This window comes from Nuphar pumila, chromosome 14 (genome assembly GCF_984573655.1).
Source record: "Nuphar pumila chromosome 14, dmNupPumi1.hap1.1, whole genome shotgun sequence".
NCBI classification, from domain to species: Eukaryota; Viridiplantae; Streptophyta; class Magnoliopsida; order Nymphaeales; family Nymphaeaceae; genus Nuphar; species Nuphar pumila.
The window spans coordinates 9,189,884-9,212,348 of record NC_143262.1 but is presented as its reverse complement, the minus strand read 5'-3'; the positions used below and the strand labels follow the sequence as shown (position 1 = coordinate 9,212,348).

Below are 22,465 nucleotides of genomic sequence, written 5' to 3'. Positions count from 1 at the left end.
ATCCAAAAAAAAACTTATCAAAAATGGGGCAGATTTACATCATAAACTAATCTGTTTAAATGAGTCGGATTTCTAGAATATATAATGTCAGGTTTGTCTGGATTTGGCGGAATGGGGTAAGTAAATAGGTTCACATTTAGGTTTAAACGAGTCTAACCCGACCCGTTTAATCTATTGTTCTTAAGAATCATTATACTTGACTTATTTTCTGTGGATTCAATACCAGGAGTTTGACCAGTTTGGAATTTTGCTATGTTTTGAGTTGGATCTTGATTTTGAACTGCACCCCTCTTTCTGTCTGTCAATGGGTTGGGTAAGACTGGGTTAGGGTTGACCCAGACCCACTCATATAATTAATGACCAGGTTTGGATTTTTTTGGGCCATGGAAATGAAATCCCAAACCCGGACTTAGATAATTTCAGAAATTTATTTTTACTGAAAATACATATAAAATACTCTTTTCGGGTTGGGTTGGGTACCTGGTAAAAATCATAACCCAAACCCAGCTTGCATATTGTTTGGGTCATCCCTTTTCATGCCCATACCTGAAAATTAAGGTTTGGGTTGGGTTGGGTACCCAGTACAAACCTGACCCATTGACAGCCCTACCCCTCTTGTTGAAAGCTGGATAAATTGTTGGTTCAAATAACCTGACCCATATTCGACTTGTTCCCGACTTTGATTTTGATGCCATTGTTAAGTCTCCTAGCTTTGCTACTCACCAGGGAATGGCTATGGCAGTGTTCCGGACCCTGTTGTTTTGTCCGGATCATTGGTCCAAGGAATTGATGCTCTTTGCCATCGGCAGCAATGTAACTTTGCTTAACGATAGCAACAAAATGTATCATCTCAACAGGTACAAACGTGTTGGATATGGGTTGAGCCATGGTACGTATGAATTTTGAATCTGAATTTCAAGTTGCAGGCTTGAAAATGAGTCTGGATCTGAATTTTATACGGTACAATAAAGGCAAGTTTGGAAACAATAAAAACTCTCTTAGGAAAAAAAAATTTGCCTATGAGAAGTTTTGACATGATAATTTTTTAAAATAAAAATTTTTCACTTGTTTGGGTACTATGAGAAAAATCAAATAAAAAATCTTTAAAAAATAAGAGAGGAGGGGGTGGTGGTAGAGCTTCTCCTACATGGTTTTCGTGAGGTGGGTGGTGGTGGTGAGATGAATGGTGGCAGTGACCGTGAGATGGGTGGTAGGAAGTGGACCTCCGGATTTTCTCTTGGTAGGAAATATTCTTCTACCGCTCTTCGGGGAGGAATGTTTCCTTTAAAAAAAATACTTTTTAGAAAAAACTCTCTTAAAAAGATTTTATTTCTTTTTTGCCTATCAAAAAAAAAGAAAATAAAAAGTTCAGACTGAAAGTATTTGTTTTAGATTAGAACATGCATTTGACAGAAAAGCGCTGAAAGCAGGCTTTAGGTTCCATTCGCCATTTGAATGATGCCCGAAACTTGATTTTCTATAAGTTTTGAAAACTATGTCCTGGTAAGAGTTTCTTTAGCTGTTATTTTTGGACAAAAAAAAGATTTTGAAATGTTTTATGAAGCGGAAATAAATTTTTTTTAATAAAAAATTCAAAGAAAAAACCCCATCACCGACCACACATTGCCTGACCTCTTTGAAAATAAAAAAGCCCATATTTTTAAAGCCCCATTTATCTAGGCCCCTCTTCTCATGCATCTGATCCCTTTTTCTTCTACCATTCTTGTCATCTTTTGTTTTATTTTCCGGCCAATTATTCCATCGTAGATTGATTAACAAATGATGGTGCACATGACTTTTTTAATATTATTCTCCGGCCATGAGTGGCTGGAAAAAGGAGTACAAAATAGGGCTCTGTCTTTTTTTAGGTGGCCTTCCGGCCTTTTTCCTCGAAAAAGATCAGTGCCTTAAAAAGAGTCTGTGGCTCCGTGCCAACAATTTCCCCTTTACTCGCTGCAAATGAAAGAGGAGAGCGACTGTTTTAGCTTGAGCAAAGAAGATGGAGGTGATGGTTGCAAGGTGTTGATGATTATGGTAATTGGGATTGTAATATAACAAAAAATAAGATATAAGTGATGATGGTGGTTTTGTTAATCGTCGATGATGATGATCGTTTTGATACGTGACTTCAGTGATGGCGATGATGAAGATGATACTAAAGATGGCGGCAGAAGAAAAAACAATAAGTGGTTATTGCCGTGATGATGAAGATGATACTAAAGATGGTAGTGAATAAAAAACAATAAGTGGTTATTGGATGATGATGATTAGTGCTTTTAACAATGATCATGTTCATGAACACATTTATGTTGATGATAATGGTCTTGCTGTTGCTGTTAATTAATCAATGATTAGGATTATGATTATTGATCAATAGAGTGAACATGATTGAATAATATCGATAAGAATGTGAGCGAGAAAGAAGCAACGTGTCATTCAGACGCCAGTTTGCTTTTTATATGTTAAAAATGAGTTTTTAAGAATTTATTAATTTAAAACTATTTTCAGAACTAATTTTACAGAAACTGTTAGAAGCTATTTGATCTTCAACATATTGAAGGGCCATATTTTTGTTGCTTTTTTGGTTTTAGTTCTATGTAATAAAGTCAAGACTCTTAAGTCATAAGAAAATGTGCGCCGGCTTTTGGTGATTTCTAAGACCAAGCCACCCATTTGGACTACGGGCAGTGGATTGAGGCGGAGGCAGGGGACAAGGTTTCCACCCCTGCCCCGTCTCAAAATTCTGCCCTTCAATGCCGCTTTTATTCTCACACGGGTTTTGATTTTAACCTTCATCCCTGCCTCCAACGGTTCGCTGCCACCCTTAAAGGTGTTTTAGTTATTTTACTAACGGGGATCGGGGGCAGGGCGGGGGAAAGTGTAAGTCCATCTCTGCCTCCATCCCCGCACGGGTTTTGATTTTAACCTTCATCCCCGTTTCATGTCCTCTATTCCCGGTGCAAACAGGCGATGTGAGGCCCCATTCCCCCCCCCCCCCCACGTCCACTGCTATCCCAATTTTGGACTATGGCCTTGTCTTGTTTGGATCGGGCCAATGTTATCAGTATCGGTGTCTATCGGCTTATACACATCGTATCGATATGCTTCACTCCTGAATCAAACAACAACAACTACGCCTTCATCCCAAAACAATTGGGGTCAGCGATATGAACCAAAAAAAGAAATTCATTTTGGGTCTTCCACATGAATCCTTTTCCTCCAATCATTTCTATCCAATGCCATGTCCTCGGTGAGGTTCAAAGCATTCATATCATTTCCTATCATCTCCATCCAAGTCTTCCTAGGCCTACCCCGACCTCTTTTAACTAATATATTTTCCCATTTCTCGAACCTTCTAACTTGAGCATCATTAGGCCTTCGCCGAATATGTCCAAACCACCGTAAACGATTATCTCACATCTTATTTTCAATGGGTGCAACACCTACCTTCTTACGTATCTCTTCGTTCCGAATCTTATCTTTTATTGTATTTCCACACATCCATCTAAGCATCCGCATCTCAGCTACACTCATTTTTTGAATATGATGTCTCTTGGCAACCCAACATTCCGTACCATATAGTAAAGCGGGCCTAATAGTCGTCCTATAAAACTTTCCCTTCAACCGCAATGGCATTCTACGATCGCACAACACTCCAGTTGCACTTTTCCATTTCATCCACCCAACTTTTATCCTATGATTTACATCTCCATCAATTTCTCCATACTTTTGAATGATGGAACCCAAATATTTGAAATAATCATTCACCGGTATTTCTTGCTCACCAAGCTTCACTACACTCCCATCACTACTTTGTTGCTTACTAAACCGACATTCCATATATTCAGTCTTAATCTTACTCAACTTAAAACCTCTAGCTTCCAATGTCTGGCTCCATAATTCTAACTTAGCATTAACCCCAGCTCTAGACTCATCAATCAAAACAATATCATCAGCAAACAACATACACCATGGTACATTTTCTTGAATTGATCTCGTAAGCTCATCCATCACTCCTGAATCATGAAAAAATACTAAAAATTAATTTTTTGATATTATTTGAATAGTTTTAACATGTGTCACATTATAACTGATACGTAATAATGATAATATTATTATTATTATTATTTATTAACCTATATAAAACGATTCACTTGAGTATCGGTATTGGCTGATACAACTGAATCGGTGGCCAAACCATTCAGGGCTGATTTCGATACTGACAACATTGGACCGAGCCCATATATCTGGATACGTTCATGATCAAGTTTGCATAGTGGAAATTCATTTTGACCATATAATTGAGACTCCAACAATTGAAATTGCCGGGATACATTAGATTTTTTTTTATGAGGAACGGAGAAACCACCCCCTAAGACAGTGACCTGGTCGCATTTGACTATACATACCCATGGTTGCTTCTGCAGCATCATAAAATTGTCATCCTTAGGGAGACACTTTGCTTAGCCATAACTGTAGGGGAGCCTATATGGGAGCCCTAGTTGAAAGCAGTGACCGGGGGATTCACGAAATCCCAAGCATGGAGTCACCGTGTTCACTCTGCTGAGGGCCCACCGGTACAGGGTGTGACAACTCTGGCTGAATTAAAACAGCATGAAACACGTTTACTTGCGTCTCTTTGAATCCAAATCACATGAGCTTCGGGATTCATATGATTCAGAATCACAAATGTGGAGAATATGATTGGGAAACACATGAAAAGTGAGTAAAACGGGGGGCTTCAATGTGATTTCAAATCTCACCATTGTTAGAGAAGTATTTTTTCTTTAATATTTATATGAAGAAACCGCGGATCCTGTTAAACTCTGCAATCTCACCCAGCTTTTACAACCACAAAACCCACCCTACTACTGCACAAGTGAGACCCATAGGGCTGGGTGGGTTTTGTGGTTGTAAAGGCTGGGTCAGAGACCTAGCTGCGCTGGTTCTCTTGCACTTTTTTCAATGCCTTTCATATTTTTTCATCCTAAACCATCAAACAAGAATCTCAGAGCGGGTTTGATGCTACGGTGGAAGTTCCTCCCTACCGAACTTCCTTCCCTTTTCAGTGGGCTCCACGCGTGCCTTCAAACTAGGGGTGTCAACCAGGTCGGGTTTGGTTTGGACCCAGGTGGAACCTGGCGTGGCCCCGATTTTTGGGTATGGACTCGGGTCTAATCTGATCTACTATAAAAAAAAACCATACTCAGACCCGATAAAAACTACATGAATCAGACCTGCAGGTCGGGCTCGAGTTTGGCATAAAATTTTACAAACTATTCCCGGATCCATGTATTAATTGGACCTGAACCTGAGTCTTAATCTTAATCGGGTCTTCTTATTTAACACTATACTTGGACCCTATAGGGTTTGGCACAGGTTGGGTCTAGGTAAACCCAACCTGCTGACACCCCTACTTTGGAACGATGGAGAAACTCGTCCCACTTGTGCCGTTTTGGGGAGAGTTTCTCCCCAAGGAAAAAAGTCATGGAAACTGATTAGTCCAATATGGTATTGACGATATCTAATCCTAAACCGAAACGTTTACATCCCTAGTTTCAACCTTGCATCCTTATATTTGATTGGGACTTGGATCTGCTGTTTTTGTATTTTAGATTCAGATTCAAATACAATCAAATAAATTTGATATGAGGTAAAGTCCCGTTAGGGATGGTAGTGGATCGGGGTGGGGGACAAGGTCTCCACCCTCGCTCCATCTCAAAATCCTGTCCTATATCCTTATTTCCTGTCGTCAATCCCCAATTCAAACGGAGCAAACCAGGGCAGGGTCCCATTTCCCTTTGGTCTATTGCCATCCTTAAAGAAGGATTGGGAACAGGGTGAAACTAAGCAAAGTGGAGACGGGGCAGAGCAGGAAAAAGTGTAAGTCCATCCCCGCACGGGTTTTGATTTTAACCTCCATCCCCGTTTCATGTCCTCCTTCCCGAAATGAGGCGGGGCGGATCCCCATTTTTCCCAGGTCCACTGCCATCCTTAAGTCCCATTATATCTTGGAACCAGATTCCCCGCCTCCCCCACTTGGGTGGAGGTATATGTGTGTGTGCGCGCGCGTCAGTGTAGCCTTTATAATCAATAATATCTTAATTAACTAACAAACAAACAAAAGAATCGTAACCCCCCCACCCCACAAACAAAGAGAAAAAGCATATTCCCCCGCAGTACACGAACCAACGAGAGCAGACAGGTGATCCGTCGGATTACTTTAAGAAATTCATTTGACATCTTCACCGTCCATTTCTTCATCTCAAAGACCCACGGTCTTTTATGAAATTTGTAAACGGTGAGGATGCCAAATCACCTGATCTGCTCTCCCCACAGATCACCCTTTCGCCCCCTTGAAAGGTCCGCCCACCTCCGAAAGATTAGAAACCCCAATAAGATAAGAGCACGCTCATCATCTTCATCTTCATCATCATCCATCGGCAGAGAGAGAGGAAATGGAGTCGGCAGCACTGTCCCGCATCGGGCTGGCGGGGCTGGCGGTGATGGGCCAGAACCTGGCCCTCAACATCGCCGAGAAGGGGTTCCCCATCTCCGTCTACAACCGTACCACCTCCCGCGTCGACGACACCGTCGACCGCGCCCGGCAAGAGGGCGAGGCCCTCCCCCTCACCGGGCACTACTCCCCGCGCGACTTCGTCCTCTCCATCCGGCGGCCCCGGTCCATCATCATCCTCGTCAAGGCCGGCTCCCCGGTAGATCACACCATCGCCTCCTTCTCTCCCTTCCTCGAGCCCGGCGATTCCATCATCGACGGCGGAAACGAGTGGTACGAGAACACGGAGCGCCGCGCCTCAGAGGCCGTCGGCGCCGGCTTCCTCTACCTCGGCATGGGAGTCTCTGGCGGTGAGGAGGGCGCCCGAAACGGCCCCTCCCTCATGCCCGGAGGATCCCTCCAGGCCTACCTCAACGTCGAGGACGTCCTGGCTAGGGTCGCCGCCCAGGTCGACGACGGTCCCTGCGTCGCCTACATCGGGGAGGGCGGCTCCGGCAACTTCGTCAAGATGGTCCACAACGGGATCGAGTACGGCGATATGCAGCTCATCGCCGAGGCCTACGATGTGCTGCGGACCGTCGGCGGGCTGTCGAACGCCGAATTGGCGGCGACGTTCGCTGATTGGAACCGCAGCGAGCTCGAGAGCTTCCTGATCGAGATCACGACCGATATCTTTGGGGTTAAGGACGAGCTCGGGGAGGGAGATCTGGTGGACAAGATACTGGACAAGACGGGGATGAAGGGGACCGGGAAATGGACGGTCCAGCAGGCGGCCGAGCTCTCGGTCGCGGCGCCGACGATCGCGGCGTCGCTCGATTGCCGTTACCTCAGCGGGTTGAAGGAGGAGAGGGAGGAGGCGGATAGGCTCTTCAGGGAGGTGGGTTTGGGAGAAGGGTTGGCGGGGAAGAGGGGGGTCGATAAGAAGGCGCTGGTGGATGACGTGAGGCAGGCACTGTACGCTTCGAAGATCTGCAGCTACGCACAGGGGATGAACCTCCTACGGGCGAAGAGCGCGCAGAAGGGGTGGAATCTCAACCTCGGCGAGCTCGCTAGGATCTGGAAGGGCGGGTGCATAATCCGCGCCGTGTTCCTCGACCGGATCAAGAGGGCTTACGAGCGGAACCCGCGGCTCGCGAGCTTGCTGGTCGATCCTGAGTTCGCGAGGGAGATGGTGCAGCGGCAGGCTGCGTGGAGGAGGGTCGTGGGGATGGCGATCGAGGCGGGGATCAGCACGCCTGGAATGAGCGCGAGCCTGGCGTATTTTGATACCTACCGGAGGGCGAGGCTTCCGGCGAACCTGGTGCAGGCTCAAAGGGACCTGTTCGGGGCGCACACGTACGAGCGCGTGGACCGCCCGGGATCGTTCCACACGGAGTGGACGAAGCTTGCTAGGGGGAGGAAGGCGGGAGCCGGTGCTCTGAACTAAGTGAGATTGATCTGTTTGCTTTATTTCTTCGCTTTTTCTTTTTTGGTAGAGATTCTGCTGTGATTTTTGTTGTATTCATCAGAAATCTTGATGTGGTTTTTCATTTCTTCCTTTCTCCGAATTTGAAATGGGAATGTTGCCGTTTGTACCTCTTCTTAGAGAAAACAAGTTGCGATTTTTGGAAAGGGCGTCGCTGGTGACCTGTTTTCTGGTGAATTTAAATAACAGACACATGCCTTTCAAGATTGTTTTCATTGGAATTGGTTGGTTTTTTATTCATTTATGCCTTCTTCTCTCATCTTTATGTTTGAAGCTAGAGAGTGTGACCTTTTTTTCTTGTGAAAATACAAACATTTGTAGTACATTTAGCATTTTTATGTTATAATATTTTTTCTGTATGAGAATGAATGGAAAGTGCCATTGGAGAATGCAAGCAAGGGAGGCAAAGAGTTAACATGAATTCTCTTAAAAAAGGCACTGCCAATATTAATTGAAATATTAGAAATTGTGAGATAGGCATTTTTCGAGCATGAACACTGTGAGATAGGCATGTTTCTACAGCTGTAAGGAGCAGGAAATATTAGTGGAAATGCCGTGCTCTTCACGGTTCATTGGATGGTACAAACTTCTTGAAAATTTTGGATGAAATTTGTAGCGAAGATATGGGGTGGTTAGCGAGTGCCACTAATAAATATGTGGAAATTAGGAAGTGAATATGCTGGATGAAGCAGCCCTTCCTGAATATATGCTACCAACCCCAGTAAGATGTTCCTCAATTGTTTTACAAGCTTTGATTTTCCATTGCAAGCCAGCATTGATATTTGAGTTTAACTTTGAAATGAGTGTTCTTTCCATTCTAAACATAAATGTTCCAAGTAGTAAATGGCCTTTATTTATGCATTTGTCCTACATGGTTTTTCCTTCTAATGGAGAGAGAGAGAGAGAGAGAGAGAGAGAGAGAGAGAGAGAGAGAGAGAGAGAGAGAGAGAGAGAGAGAGAGAGAGAGAGAGAGAGAGAGAGAGTAAATGCAAGGGTATGCAACCAAGGCATCTCAAAAAGGGTGTGAAGGGCAAGGCCTCTGAAAGCAGTATCCCAAACATTTTGGGAATGAGCATAAAGCACACACTTGCGTATCCAAGAATAGTATATGTCATGTACAACTCCTCTTCAGGAGCTTTACTCAAGGGGGACCAGGATGCTCTTTTCCAAGTAAACTGTGTAAGCAAAGGCCAAACCTTCACTATGCTTTATAGAATTATAGGAAATGCTCTGATGATGGCAATCAATTGTTGGCATCAGAAGGAGGACTTCAAGAGAAAATTGTTCAAGGCAGCCATGAGCTTGCACCAGTTACTGCATTTATCCTCTGAAAAACTCGATGTAACATCCATCATTCCAACTGTTCCCTTTATAAGAAAAGCAAAGCTTTTAAGATGTGTGATTTATTGTGTGCCACAATCGGGATCTTTAAGGAAACGGTGGCTAAAGGTCCATCATCTGAAGGATCTCGGAAGAAGTGAGTAGGAGGGCCATTTGTTGAATGTTGGTTAATAGCCATTTTAAGATGCATGATTTGTTATCCACCACAGTCAGGAATTTAAGGAAAGTGGCGTAGGACCTTGCTGGAAGTGAGCAGAAGCACCATTTACTGTACTGTGATTAAGAACTATTTTTTGAACTGACCAAAATCCCTCCGGAAATAATATGTTCTAACACTTCTTAATCCATACTTTGCTTTAGGTGCGGCACCCATCCTAGATTTTTTTGGGTTAAATCTCTGATTGAACATTTGAGTCTTTGCAGCAAGGGCCTCAGTATCAAGGTTGATGTGGTGACAGCCATTCAACTAGCAAGGTGGAGGTTGTTGAAATTCTCGCATGTCTATAACACTTACTATAAAATGCTTCATTTCATTGCAGTCTTTTTGGAAATGATAAAAAGAGACATCTTTGAGAGGGGAACGCGGAGCTGATGAATGAAGTGTTTGTATAAACTCATGAATCAATCTTATGCTTGATCTCAGGGATACATTGAAATGCTGGACAGTGGGCGAATAAAGCTGTTTTCATGTAGTGGATGGCTATGTCACAGTAGAATGCCTTCCTGGTACGTCTCTGGTGTACTATCAGACACAAAATTCAATTGTTGTCTTAAAAAAAAAAGAATACAGGGACAAACTCATTGTCAATATGCTAGTCCAGCAGGTCTTAGCATTTAAGCAGTCTCTGCATTCTTGTTGCTGCTTTGTCTTCCCTGGCTTTCTTTTCTTGATGTGATTTGTTACACCACCTCCTAAATTATCAATATGTATTCAACTCTAGTTTTAGAGCACCTTCTTTGTAGCAACAAGTTGATATCGTAAATACCAAAGGGGGCTCCGCTTGTCTGGTAGGAGCTGCTAGTGCACGTCACCTTGTGTTTGGGACGTTGCATGTTCAAAACCCAATGGTATATAGTTGTTTAACTGGTAAGGATCTGCCTAACCCAAGCTCGCCTTTCAAAAAAACATGTTGCTATCCTGAATGTTGACTTGTCAGAGTATCTTTTCATGTATGGAACTTGTTCGAAAGCATAAGATGGAGGTGGGTGACAGGGAATTGCATTTAAAATAGGATTTATCGATCATCGAATATGATGGGTATTTGAAGACCTGGTAATTGCTGTCCCTAGAATTTACTGCAATTTGAATTGTCTTCTGATGGCCTTGGGTTGCAAAATGTCGCTCAATGTGAAACTTGATAGGTTAAATAATATGTACTGTTGACCGGGCCAAGTAGTTCGCCCAACCCCACCCTATGTTAGACTACATAAGGTGGGGGGTGTACACAGAAGTGGGCAATCAGGATGGTCATCTGGTGGCCTTTTCGTTGCAAATTGTCTCTCCAATATAGGATATAGAATAATGTTTCCCGTTGATTGGGTCAAGTAGTTCAAACAACCATCTCTCTCTCTCTCTCTCTCTCTCTCTCTCTCTCACACACACACACACACACACACACACAGCATAGAATCATTTTGGATAGGCAAACCTGGCTTTGTGGGTCAGTCTCTATTGAACCTGGCTTTGCAGAGTTGTCATTATCGTGGTAGCCTACTCAGTTTGATGCCTGATGTTTGTGATCACAGCATGCTGTCAAAGAACTGCAAATTTGTCTTGTTCATGCAAATCTTTATTGACTGGACGAAGCATCATGAATATTTTGAATCCCTTCTACTTTTGCTGGAGATTGTTTCCTCGATTCATTGTGTGGCACATGGTTGGCATTCTTGGGACTCGGTGTGGGATTGGTCAAACCTGACTCGGTTCAAACAAACCTCTCTCTGTCTCTCTCTCTGTTCGGGTGACTTGAAATGTTAACACCCTTCTGTCTTGATTGTTATGTCGACCCTGAGTGCCCAAACTTTCCACCGAGTTGCCGTTTTTTTGGTGTTTTGCATGTGTAGGCTGGAGAGGAATCACATAGTCAATTGTCTCAGATATAATGGCTTCTCTTGAAAATATTAGTGGTCTTCGTTCTTACTGGGGCACAGGCACAAAGCAGAATGATGGCAGAACATCGGTAGGATTCTGAGTTCACCCCTCGGATTACTCTCTTAATCTTCATCTTCAACTATGTCAGGAATAAAAAACCAACGGGGGCTCCACTTGGTTGGTAGGAGCTGTCAGTGCACGTCTCCTTGTAGTGGGACGTTGCAGGTTCAAACCCCCGAGGTACATTGAATAATAACTGGTGGAGGTCTGCCTAACCCCAGCTTGCCCTTCAAAATAAAAAAACCTATATCAGAATAAAGGGGTTAAAATTCTTTGATCAAAGATTTGCCTATGAACCAACGGGGCTTCACTTGCCTATGACTCAGACGTTCTGTTATGGGCCAGGAAGTGCCATGTTGACCATGGCCTTGTTTCGGTGTTCGCAGTGTAAAGACTCCACGAGTACTCCCCTCCGGACCGACCACCGAGCATGCAAAAGCCTTCTTCAGCGGCGCAGATCCAATGATCTGGCCCGAGTACTTTACATAGTATTCCTGCCACACAAAACACAACCTTCTTCAACTAGTTCTCTAAGAACATCAGCAGAATCACAAAAGCATGGTCCAATTTCACCAATTTCATCAAAGTAAGATCATGGTCATCTGACTAATGAAGAAAAGAAAACACTGCCATTTGAACTCGGTTGGATTTTGCTTGGCGATGCTCACTTACTGCTCCTTTTAGTACTGAAGAAGAAGGTTAAGATCAGTCTCAAGGTCAAAGGTAACTCACCCACTATGAATCGAGTCAGACGGGCTAGTTTGCCTTAGTAAGCCCAAGTGACTTCTCGAGTTGAACATGGGCCTTGGCTCATTTCTAGTGCTTGGTGTCCCTGTAACTCGAGCATCACCGTTAGGTCGGTTTGATCGTATAGCTAGTCAGAAATTGGTGAGATCTGGTGCAATGTCTGAGCCTCTAAGGGCCTTTATGTCGATCAATGTCTGTGCGCGACTATATGCAGATCAGGTTTGCCCAAGACCAAGTGTGACATCGTCATATCAGCTGGATCAGGACCGAGCTTGAACCCATTGTCAACCAAGGCCAGCAACAAGTACTCTAATTTGATCCCTAGTCCTCTGACTGACAGTATTACAAGATTTATTAAAATTTCTAGAACAATTGTGATATTTAAGTAAAAAAATGTAAATATTTTTTCACTTAAATGGTAATATTGTGATTGGATGGTGATATATGTTTTTTTATTAGCAAAATCTGAGAGAGACATTTATTTGCCTTTCACAATTTTTTTTTGAATTCAGATTTGGGCCAACATATTTTGTTGGATCTACGTTTCAATCGTAGATTGAATCCAACAAAATTGTGCTTTTTATACATAAGAGTGGATTAGAACCTTTTTCAATTAATTTCAGAATCACCATATAAATTTCAGTTCTGGACTGACATCTAATTAGCCAGTCCTCATTTGGAAACCTAGATTCAGATTTACTGCTTTAATTTTCGAATATGGAGTTGGATCAACTTGAACCAACCTGTATCCAATACTTTTGCTCCCAATTACGAATTCTGGGATTTAAATGGGTCGGTTTCTGTTAGGATGCAGGCATTACTTATCTCACCTAATTGAGTCCGGAGTCCGGTAAAACTGCGGCGTAGCCCTCGCCCCCAGGAAGTCACCTTGCTTTGGCTATAATGCAAGGGGCTGACGCCCCATGGGATTGAAATCTCGACCGCTCCCATCCCACAGCACCAAAACCCCTTGGGGCTGGATCCTACTAGCTTAAGTAGCTAATGGGATATGTAGTGAGATTAGATGTCTATTGGATACAAATTCAGATTCACATGTAAAACTTTTTGCCAAAACCAAATCGAATTAATGCTTAGGCATTGTCGACTGTACTGAATCCGACTAAATTGATTAGGATCCACTCAGACATGACCCAAATCCGAACCGTTGGTATGATTCAGATCCACTCGGATATGACCCAAATGCGAACCGTTTGTAACCTCCAATTCGATTCGGTTCACAAACAAACCGACTCAAACAAACAGTTACAACATAGCCACTCTTCAACCAACCACAAAACCACACGTCATCAAAAGATCTGCGTCCAATCCCCGCGTCCCCCAGAGCATGCAACACCATCTTGCCACGTGTCCAATCCCCACAACCCCAACCATGGATCCCATCAGGGTCCAAGGCAACCAACGGCTCAGATAAACCACAGCATTAAGCGAAACGCTTTATGAACCGTTCGATCAGTTTCTTACCTTCAACCCCAAAAAGTCGCCGTCATGCTGACGTAATAAAAACCAGAAAATTCCAAAGAAATCGTGGAGACAGAAAACCGGAATTAGCTGCGATCCAACAAACGCTATCGATCGGAAATTCGAATTCCTTCGTTTGGATTCACTCTCTCTCTCTTTTTCTCTTTCCCTTCTTCCTCCGTTTCTGTTTTCTGTATGAGTATTTTGCCGACGAGCCTGGAGCCGAAGCGTGGCTCAAGCATGGTTCAGCTATCAACAGACGCCCACGAAGAGTTCATCAGGAAGAGGAAGCGCCGAGCTCGAGCCTACGGCTTCCACACCTTCGCCGATCCCGGCTGCCCGCTCGACCTCTCCGGCGCTTTCCGGGACAACGTCCGGCAATTCCTCCAAGAATGCGGCGACGTCGAGGACTACTCCGTCGAGGGGATGCCGACATGGAGGACCATATTGATCGAGGAGGATTCCGGCATCGCCATCCCTCTTTATGTCGTCGAGGAGCGGGTCTCGCAGCCGTTCAGGCCTTACTGCGATTACTGCAGATGCAGCGGTGAGAATGCCGATCGTAATCTTTGTTGGTTTCTTGGTGCTTCTGAGATTGAATCTCATGGTTTCGGGCCGCGTTTGCCGTTTAGCAAACCGCCGGAGTTTCGGAATTCCGGTTATCCAACGCCCGGATTGTCGTCTACCATTACCAATTAATCGAAATCAAGAACATGACCAAGATCTCTGGGGATGGTCGGAATTTTCATACCGAATTCAGATGGGGTTTTGATCACTGATGCAATTCCAGGTTGGAGCCACCACTTTGTATCAAAACGCCGGTACCATTTCATAATTCCATCATCGGACTCGTCGCAGAAGCTGCTCGGAGCCTGCATGCCGCCGGAATTGAACGCATTTGACAGCGCCGACTACCTCCTGCACGGGATGGTCCACTGCAACGGCTTTGGCCACCTGATCTCCATCAACGGCAACGAGAAGGGATCGAAATACGTCTCCGGACGCGAAATTATGGACCTCTGGGATAGAATTTGCAGTCTCCTGCGCACCAGGTAAGTCGTCTATGAGAATTTTCCGGTCGATGTGCGTCAGATTCCGGAGAACCGATCCTCTTATTCTTCTTCTTCAGGGAGGTGACTGTGGAGGACGTTGCTAAGAAGCGGAGTATGGAGCTCCGGCTCCTGTACAGCGTGGCGTACGGGCGATCCTGGTTCGGACGATGGGGGTACGTGTACGGTCACGGGAGCTTCGGGGTCACAGAGACGAAATACGAGGCGGCGGTGGAGATCCTGGGCGGCTTCCCCCTAACGACCGTGCTGAGCGATTTCAGGGCGGTCGAGAAAGCCGATACGATCGGTCGTATCGTTCGGACGTACCAGGGCCTCAGCGAGGCCAAGATGCACACCGTCAGGGACCTCCTCCGGTTCATGATGGAGTTCAGGTCCGGATTTCCGATTCACCTCTCCGATTCGTACGAGTCTACTGCAGAGTCTTCAAGGGCTCCGGCGGCGGCGGAGACTCGGAAGAAGCAGGCAGAAAAGAACCGGAACGACGCGGGCGTGCCGAAGGTTGTGTCGTTCCCGGAAAGCCGGTGGTCGGAGAACCGGATCCGGTACGCCGCCGACGTGATCGTCGACTCGCTGCTTGACGGCGGAGGCCGGATGTCGCGGCAGGAGGTGCGGGACGCTGCCCGGCTGACGATCGGCGACACGGGCCTCCTCGACTTCGTGCTCAAATCGCTCAACGAGTGCCTCGTCGGCCGGCACGTTGTCCGCAGGAGGGTGAATCCGGCCACCCGCGTCCTTGAGTACACCGTGGAGGAATTGGCCGGCGTTGGTGCGGAAAAGGAGAGGGATTCTGAGGGAAGCAGTGGCGGTGGTGGAGTGCGACAGATAAGGCGTGCGGAGGTGACGAAGGACATGGTGTACGTGTACAAGCACGTGGTGGAGAGCTACCTGCCGGCGAGTTTCCGGCCGACGCCGGAGGCGGAGGTGTTGCAGGGGGCGGCCCGGGCGGTCCTAGACACGAAGCGGTTCGTGAAGTCGTGGCAGTTCTTCGACGACGACGACGCGATGCTGCGGTTTCTGTGCTCGGTGGTGCCCGGGAGCTGGGTGGAGGCGGAGGAGTGGAGCCGGCTGGTGCCGCCGCCGGAGGTGGTGGTGGTGCCGCCCTACGCCACCGTCGGCGACCTCAAGCGGGAGATCGAGAGGGCGCTGCGGGACACGTATTGCATCGCCGAGGGGTTCGTGGTGCGAGAGATCGGAGGGGTGGTGGGAGGAGACGATCGGGAGCCGCTGTTCGGGGTGGCGGAGTCCGGGGCGAGGGTGTGGGTGGCGGGGAGCGGGATGGACCAGGGGTGCGGTCTGAGGTATGAGGGAGGGGCGGACAGCTGGGTGGTGGAATGCTGGTGCGGGGCGAGGGATGACGACGGGGAGCGGATGATCGCGTGCGACATATGCGAGGTGTGGCAGCACACGCGCTGCTGGGGGATCGCCGACGGAGACAGCGCGCCTGTCATCTTCTTCTGCGACGCCTGCGGCCCAGGGGCCTTATGCCGCTCGCCCATCTCGCTTATTGATCATCCCTACGGTGGTGGCTGAGAGGAGACGTTGCGCGGTGCTGTATTCATTCTCTTTAATTGTTCTGTTTCTAAGAACTGAAGTGAGAGGGAATCTGTTGTTGAGCATTGTATTCATTTTTTTTAATGAAGGACAGGAAAATCAGGAACACCGATCCCATCATTTGAAGTAGGATGGGTTCCATCATGCATTCAATCTTTACCGTCCAATCAATGACCAGATGATTACGCTGGATAGCTTGGATTGATGGTACGATGCAATCCATCCTATTTCAAATGACGGGATCTCAGAAATTAGAGACCTCTTAGTGCTAGCTGAGCCTGTCTTACTAGAGCCCTTATCCTAAGTGTGTCAAGGCTGCGTCCACACCTTAAAACCTTTTAGGTAGGCATGAAGTTGTCATTGAAAATGATGATGATGTTTAATGTTTAGTTTAGCACTAGTTTTTAAAAAAATTGTATTGTATTTTTTAAGTTTATCTAAAGTAATCAGGTTGACTACCCATTTCTATGCCATGGTTAGTTGGTATCTAAATCGGTTAGGAATGAAGGATAAGTGAAGGCTCTTACAATAACCGTTTGACATTATTTGAAAACACAATCTTGTGCTGATATGTGAGGTTGTTAGGGTTCATATTGGTGTTGCTCTTGCAACTCAATTTCACACATCCACTATGTCATCATACTTATTCCACATCTCATTTAAAATCTCATTGATGGAAATTATTTTAACAAATTTGATCCCGCATATGGATTCAGCATGACCATTTTGGCTAGAATCAACCCTTGGATTTTATTTTTTAGGAAAAAAATAAACTAAATTTGGCAAGTTTAGAGCCATTTTTTTAAATCAGCAAATTAGCTGCATGCAACAAATTTTAGTGTTGCATGTCTGCACAATGTGGCATTTTGATGACACTTGATGGGCAATATGGCATTTTGATGGTGCTTGAGGTGGTGTCGTGGTCCACTTTGATCAACTCGACTTTGACTTTCTATTTTCTCGAATGGTTTGATCGTTTGAAAGACTTTAAAAATACAATTCTATAGCGTTTATGGGGCATTGTCAGTGTTGGACGGTTTTGGAGGTCCTTGATCGTTAGTCAAAAGTGAGTGATACCATTCGGGGTCATTTTTCATCCGATTTTCAAATCGTTGGATTTATGATCTTTAATTTTATTTATCACAAAAACGTCTTCTCCTTCTTAAACTTTATAAATTTCATCATTTTCGTCTTTTGGTTCATCAGATTTTATGATTCTCAAGCTTTCTATCTTTCTATTCTTTTGTTCTCAATTTGACTTGCCAAGTTCAAATGTAGGAGAGGTCACCTGATCTTGCGAAACAGTGGCACTCTTGAGGTCTAAGCCTAGTTGTATCCTGGGAACTCAGTCTTGCACAAACCCTTTTCATATCTTCGGAAATCCCAAAGTAGTGCAATTGAAGTTCTAAAGATAGCAATCTTAAGAACGTGCCTCTTGGCTTGGGATCTCGATTATCTAAAATCCTATTTTTGGACACCATTTATTCCAACAAATGAAACCCTGACCACATGTCTAGTGGTTAATGATATCTCTACTAAGCAAAACCCCTTGGGGATGCATGGAGTTGTTGTTGATAATGAAGATGATGATGTTCAATGTTTTATTTTAGCACTAGTCTTTAGAAGATTTGTACTTTATTTTTCATTCAAACAAGAGTGAGTTAAGTTTATCTAAAGTAATTAGGTTCGCTACCCACTTCTATGCCATGGTTAGGTGGTATCCAAAATGGTTAGAGATGAGGGATGAGTGAAGTAACTCTTTCAAATTTTGAATTAGGCTCCCACAACAACCGATTGACATTTTTTGAAAACATAATCTTCTGCTGATATGTAAAGTTGTTAGGGTTGACATTGGTTTTGCTCATGCAACTTAGTTTCACTCATCTGCTATATCATCAAACCTATTTCATACCCCATTTATAATCTCATTAATAGAATTTGTTTTTAACAGTTCTAACCTGGTAGCATAGCCATTTTTGCTAAAATCAACAATTGGATTGTATTTTTTAGGAAAAAAATCAACCGAATTTGGCATGTTTAGAGCCATTTTTTTTAAATTAGCAAATTCGTTGCATGCATCAAATTCTAGTGTCACGTGTATTCACAATATGGCACTTTGATGGCACTTGACGGGCAATGTGGCATCTTAATGGCACTTGAGGTGCGTGCAAGGTGTCGTGGTCTACTTCGACTTTTTATTTTCTTGAATGGTTTGGTCATTTGGAAGACTTTAAAAATGCATTTATATAGTGTTTATAGGGCATTGTCATTGTTGGACAGTTTTTGAGGTACTTGATCGTTAGTCAAAGGCGGGTGACCATTCCGGGTCATTTTCATTCGATTTTCAAACCGTTGAATTTATGGCCTTTAATTTTATTTTTGTCTTGACCTTCTTAAAGTTTATAAATTTTATCATTTTTGACTTTTAGTTCATCATATTTTTTTATTCTCAAACTTTCTCTCTTTCTATTATTTTGTTCTCGATTTAGCTTGCCATGTTCAAGTGTGGGAGAAGTCACTTGATCTTGCGAATTAGTGACACTCTTGAGGTCCAAGCCTAGTTGTATTCTGGGAACTTAGTCGTGACCAAATCCTTTTTGTATCTTGGAAAATCCTGAAGTAGGGTGATTGAGGTTTTCAAAATAACAACCTTAGGAACATAATTCTAGGCTGGGGATTGTGATTCTCTTAAATCCTGGTTTTGGCCTCCATTTGTTCCAACAAATGGGACCCTGGCCACATATCTAGTGGTCAAGGCTCTGTCCACTACGCAAATCCTCTTGGGGCTGCATGGAGTTATTGTTGATAATGATGATGGTGATGGTTGATGTTTAGTTTAGCACTAGTCTTTAAAAGATTTGAACTGTATTTTCCAGTCAAACATGTGTGAGTTAAGTTTATCCAAAGTAATAAGGTTGGGTACCCACTTGCATGCCATGGTTAGTTGGTATCCAAAATAGTCAGGGATGAGGGACGAGTGAAGTAACTCTTTCAAATTTTGAATTAGGCTCCCACAACAACCAATTGGTATTCTTTGAAAACACAATCTTCTACTAATATCTGAGGTTGTTAGGGTTCATGTTGATGTTGCTCTTGCAACTTAGTACCACTTATCCACTATGTCATCTTACCTATTCCATACCCCATTTATAATTTCATTGATGAAAATTGTTTCTAAAAAATTTAACCCCATAGATGGATTCACCATGGCCATTTTGGCTGGAATCAATCACTGGATTGTATTTTTTAAGAAAAAAATCAATCAATTTTGGCATGTTTAGAGCCATTTCTTTTTTAAATCAGCAAATTGGTTGCATGCAATAATTTTGTGTTTCGCGTGTGCTCAATGTGGAATTTTGATGGTGCTTGGTGTGCAATATAGTGTTTTGATGGAGCTTGAGGCTTGTGTGAGGTGCCACAGTCTGCTTTGACCAATCCATCTTTGACTTTCCATTTTCACGAATGGTTTGGCCATTTGAAAGACTTAAAAATGAATTTATATAACGTTTATAAGAAATTGTGATTGTTGGACGATTTTAGAGATTCTTGATCATTAATTAAAGGCGGGTGGCAAATTAGGGTCATTTTGTCCAATTTTCAAACTGTTAGATTTATGGCCTTTAATTTTATTTGTCACAAAAATGTTTTTGACTTACTAAAGTCTATAAATTTCTTTATTTTTGTCTTTTGGTAAATCAAATTTTCTGATACTCAAGCTTTCTCTTTTTCTATTCTTTTGTTATCGATTTGGCTTGCCAAGTTCAAGTGTAGGAGATGTCAGCAGATCTTGCGAAGCTGGGACACTCTTGAGGTCCAAGCCTAGTTGTATCTTGGGAACTCATTCGTGAACAAACCCTCTTTGCATATTAAAAAAATTTGAAGTTGGCCAATTTAAGTTTTAAAAATAGCGATCTTAAGTACATGCCTTTAGCGTTGGGATCTCTATTTTTCTAAATCCTGTTTTTAGTCACCATTTGTTCCAACAAATGGAACCCTAACCACACGTCTAATGGTCAAGGGTAGGTCAATTATGCAAAACCTTTTGTGGCTACATGGAGTTGTTGTTAATAATGATGTTGATGTTGATGGTTGATGTTTAGTTTATCACTAGTCTTTAGAAGATTTGGACTGTATTTTTCATTCAAACAGGAGTGAGTTAAGTTTATCCAAAGTAATCAGGTTGGCTACCCACTTCTATGCCATGGTTAGTTGGTATCCAAAATGGTTCGGGAGGGACAAGTGAAGTAACTCTTTTAAATTTTGAATTAAGCACCTAGATCAACTGATTGTCATTCTTTGAAAACACAATCCTCTGATGATATATAAGGTTGTTAGGGTTCAGATTGGTGTTGCTTTTGCAGTTTAGTTTCACTCATCCGCTATGTCATCATACCTATTACATACCCCATTTGTAATCTAATTGACGAAAGTTGTTTTTAACAAATCTGACCCAATAGATGGATTCAACATGGCCATTTTGGCTGAAATCAGTCATTGGAATGTATTTTTTTGAAAAAAAATCAACCAATTTTGGCTTGTTTAAAGCCTTTTTTGTTTTTCAATTTGGCAAATTGGTTGCAAGCAACAATTTTTTGTGTTGCGTGTGTCTGAAATGTGGCATTTTGATGGCACTTGAGTCACAATGTGGTGTTTTAATGGCGCTTGAGGCACGTGTGAGGTGCTGAGATCTGCTTTGACCAAGCCATCTTTGACTCTTTGCTTTCTTGAATAGTTTGGTTATTTAAAAGACTTTATATATAGCATTTATGGGGCATTATAATTGTTTGACTGTTTTGGAGGTCCTTGATCATTAGTAAAAGGTGGGTGACCATTCATGGTTATTTTTGTCCAATTTTCAAACTATTGGATTTATGATCTTTAATTTCATTTATCACAAAAACGTGGTAGCATTCCTAAAGTCTATAAATTTCTTTATTTTTATCTTTTGGTTTATCAGATTTTCTGATTCTCAAGCTTTCTCTCTTTCTATTCTTTTGTTCCCGATTTGGCTTGCCACGTTCAAGTGTGGGAGAGTTCACCTAATCTTGCGAAGCAGTAACAGTCTTGAGGTCCAAGCCTAGTTGTATTCTAGGAACTCAGTCATGAACAAACCATTTCGCATCTTTAAAAATTCCAAAGTAGGGAGATTGGAGTTTTGAAGATAAAGATCTTAAGAATGTGCCTCTAAGCTTGGGATCTTGATTATCTTAAATCCTAGTTTTGTTCACCATTTGTTCCAACAAATAGAACCCTGACCACATGTCTAGTGGTCAAGGCTATGTCCACTGCGCAAAACCCCTTGGGGCTACATGGAGTTGTCATTGATCATGATGATGATATTGTTTGATGTTTAGTTTAAAACTGGTCTTTATAAGATTTGAGTTGTATTTTTCATTCAAACATAAGTTAGTTAAGTATGTCTAAAGTTAGTTTGGTTGGCTACCCACTTTTATGCCATGATTATTTGGTATCCAAAACTATCAGGGACGAGAGATATATATAATAGATCTTTCAAATTTTGAATTAGGTTCCCACAATAACATGCATATTGACATTCTTTGAAAACACAATCTTCTGCTGATGTGCGAGGTTATTAGGGTTCAGATTGGTGTTGCTCTTGCAGCTCAGTCCTACTCATCCGCTTTGTCACCATACATATTCCATACCCCATTTATAATCTCATTGATGAAAGTTGTTTTTAACAAATCTGATCCCATAGATGGATTCAACATGGCCATTTTGGTTGAAATCAACCATTGGATTATATTGTAAAAAAAATCAATCAATTTTGGCATGTTTAGAGCCTTTTTTTTTAAATCAACAAATTGGTTGCATGAGTCATTTTTAGTGTCGTGTGTGTGCATAATGTTGTGTTTTGACACACTTGAGGGGCTATGTGACATTTTGATGGCGCTTGAGGCGCGTGTGAGGTGTCGTGGTTCACTTTGACCAAGTTGTCTTTGACTTTTCATTTTCTCTATTGGCTTGACCGTTTGAAAGACTTTAAAAATGCATTTATGTAGCGTTTATGGGGTATTGACGGCTTTGGAGATCCTTGATCATTAGTCAAAGGCGGGTGACCATTCAGAGTCATCTTCTTCTAATTTTCAAATAGTTGGATTTATGACCTTTAATTTCATTTA

General features: G+C 43.2%; 2 protein-coding genes across 3 annotated transcripts; both read left to right on the top strand.

Annotated features, from left to right (window-relative positions):
• The first annotated feature begins 6,405 nt into the window (after positions 1–6,405).
• Positions 6,406–10,417, top strand: LOC149816288 (6-phosphogluconate dehydrogenase, decarboxylating 1, chloroplastic-like). 2 transcript variants are annotated; one of them, XM_089987247.1, is made up of 2 exons: positions 6,406–7,943; positions 9,967–10,417. In XM_089987247.1, the coding sequence occupies exon 1, from the start codon at positions 6,459–6,461 to the stop codon at positions 7,941–7,943; it is 1,485 nt and encodes a 494-aa protein (XP_089843373.1). In that variant the 5' UTR covers positions 6,406–6,458; the 3' UTR covers positions 9,967–10,417. The 2 variants fall into 2 exon arrangements, with proteins under 2 accessions (XP_089843373.1, XP_089843372.1); XM_089987246.1 differs by lacking the exon at positions 9,967–10,417 and adding an exon at positions 8,103–8,186.
• A 4,681-nt stretch (positions 10,418–15,098) lies between these two features.
• Positions 15,099–16,301, top strand: LOC149816287 (PHD finger protein MALE MEIOCYTE DEATH 1-like). The gene has a single exon (XM_089986865.1). The coding sequence runs from the start codon at positions 15,099–15,101 to the stop codon at positions 16,299–16,301; it is 1,203 nt and encodes a 400-aa protein (XP_089842991.1).
• Positions 16,302–22,465: the final 6,164 nt, after the last annotated feature.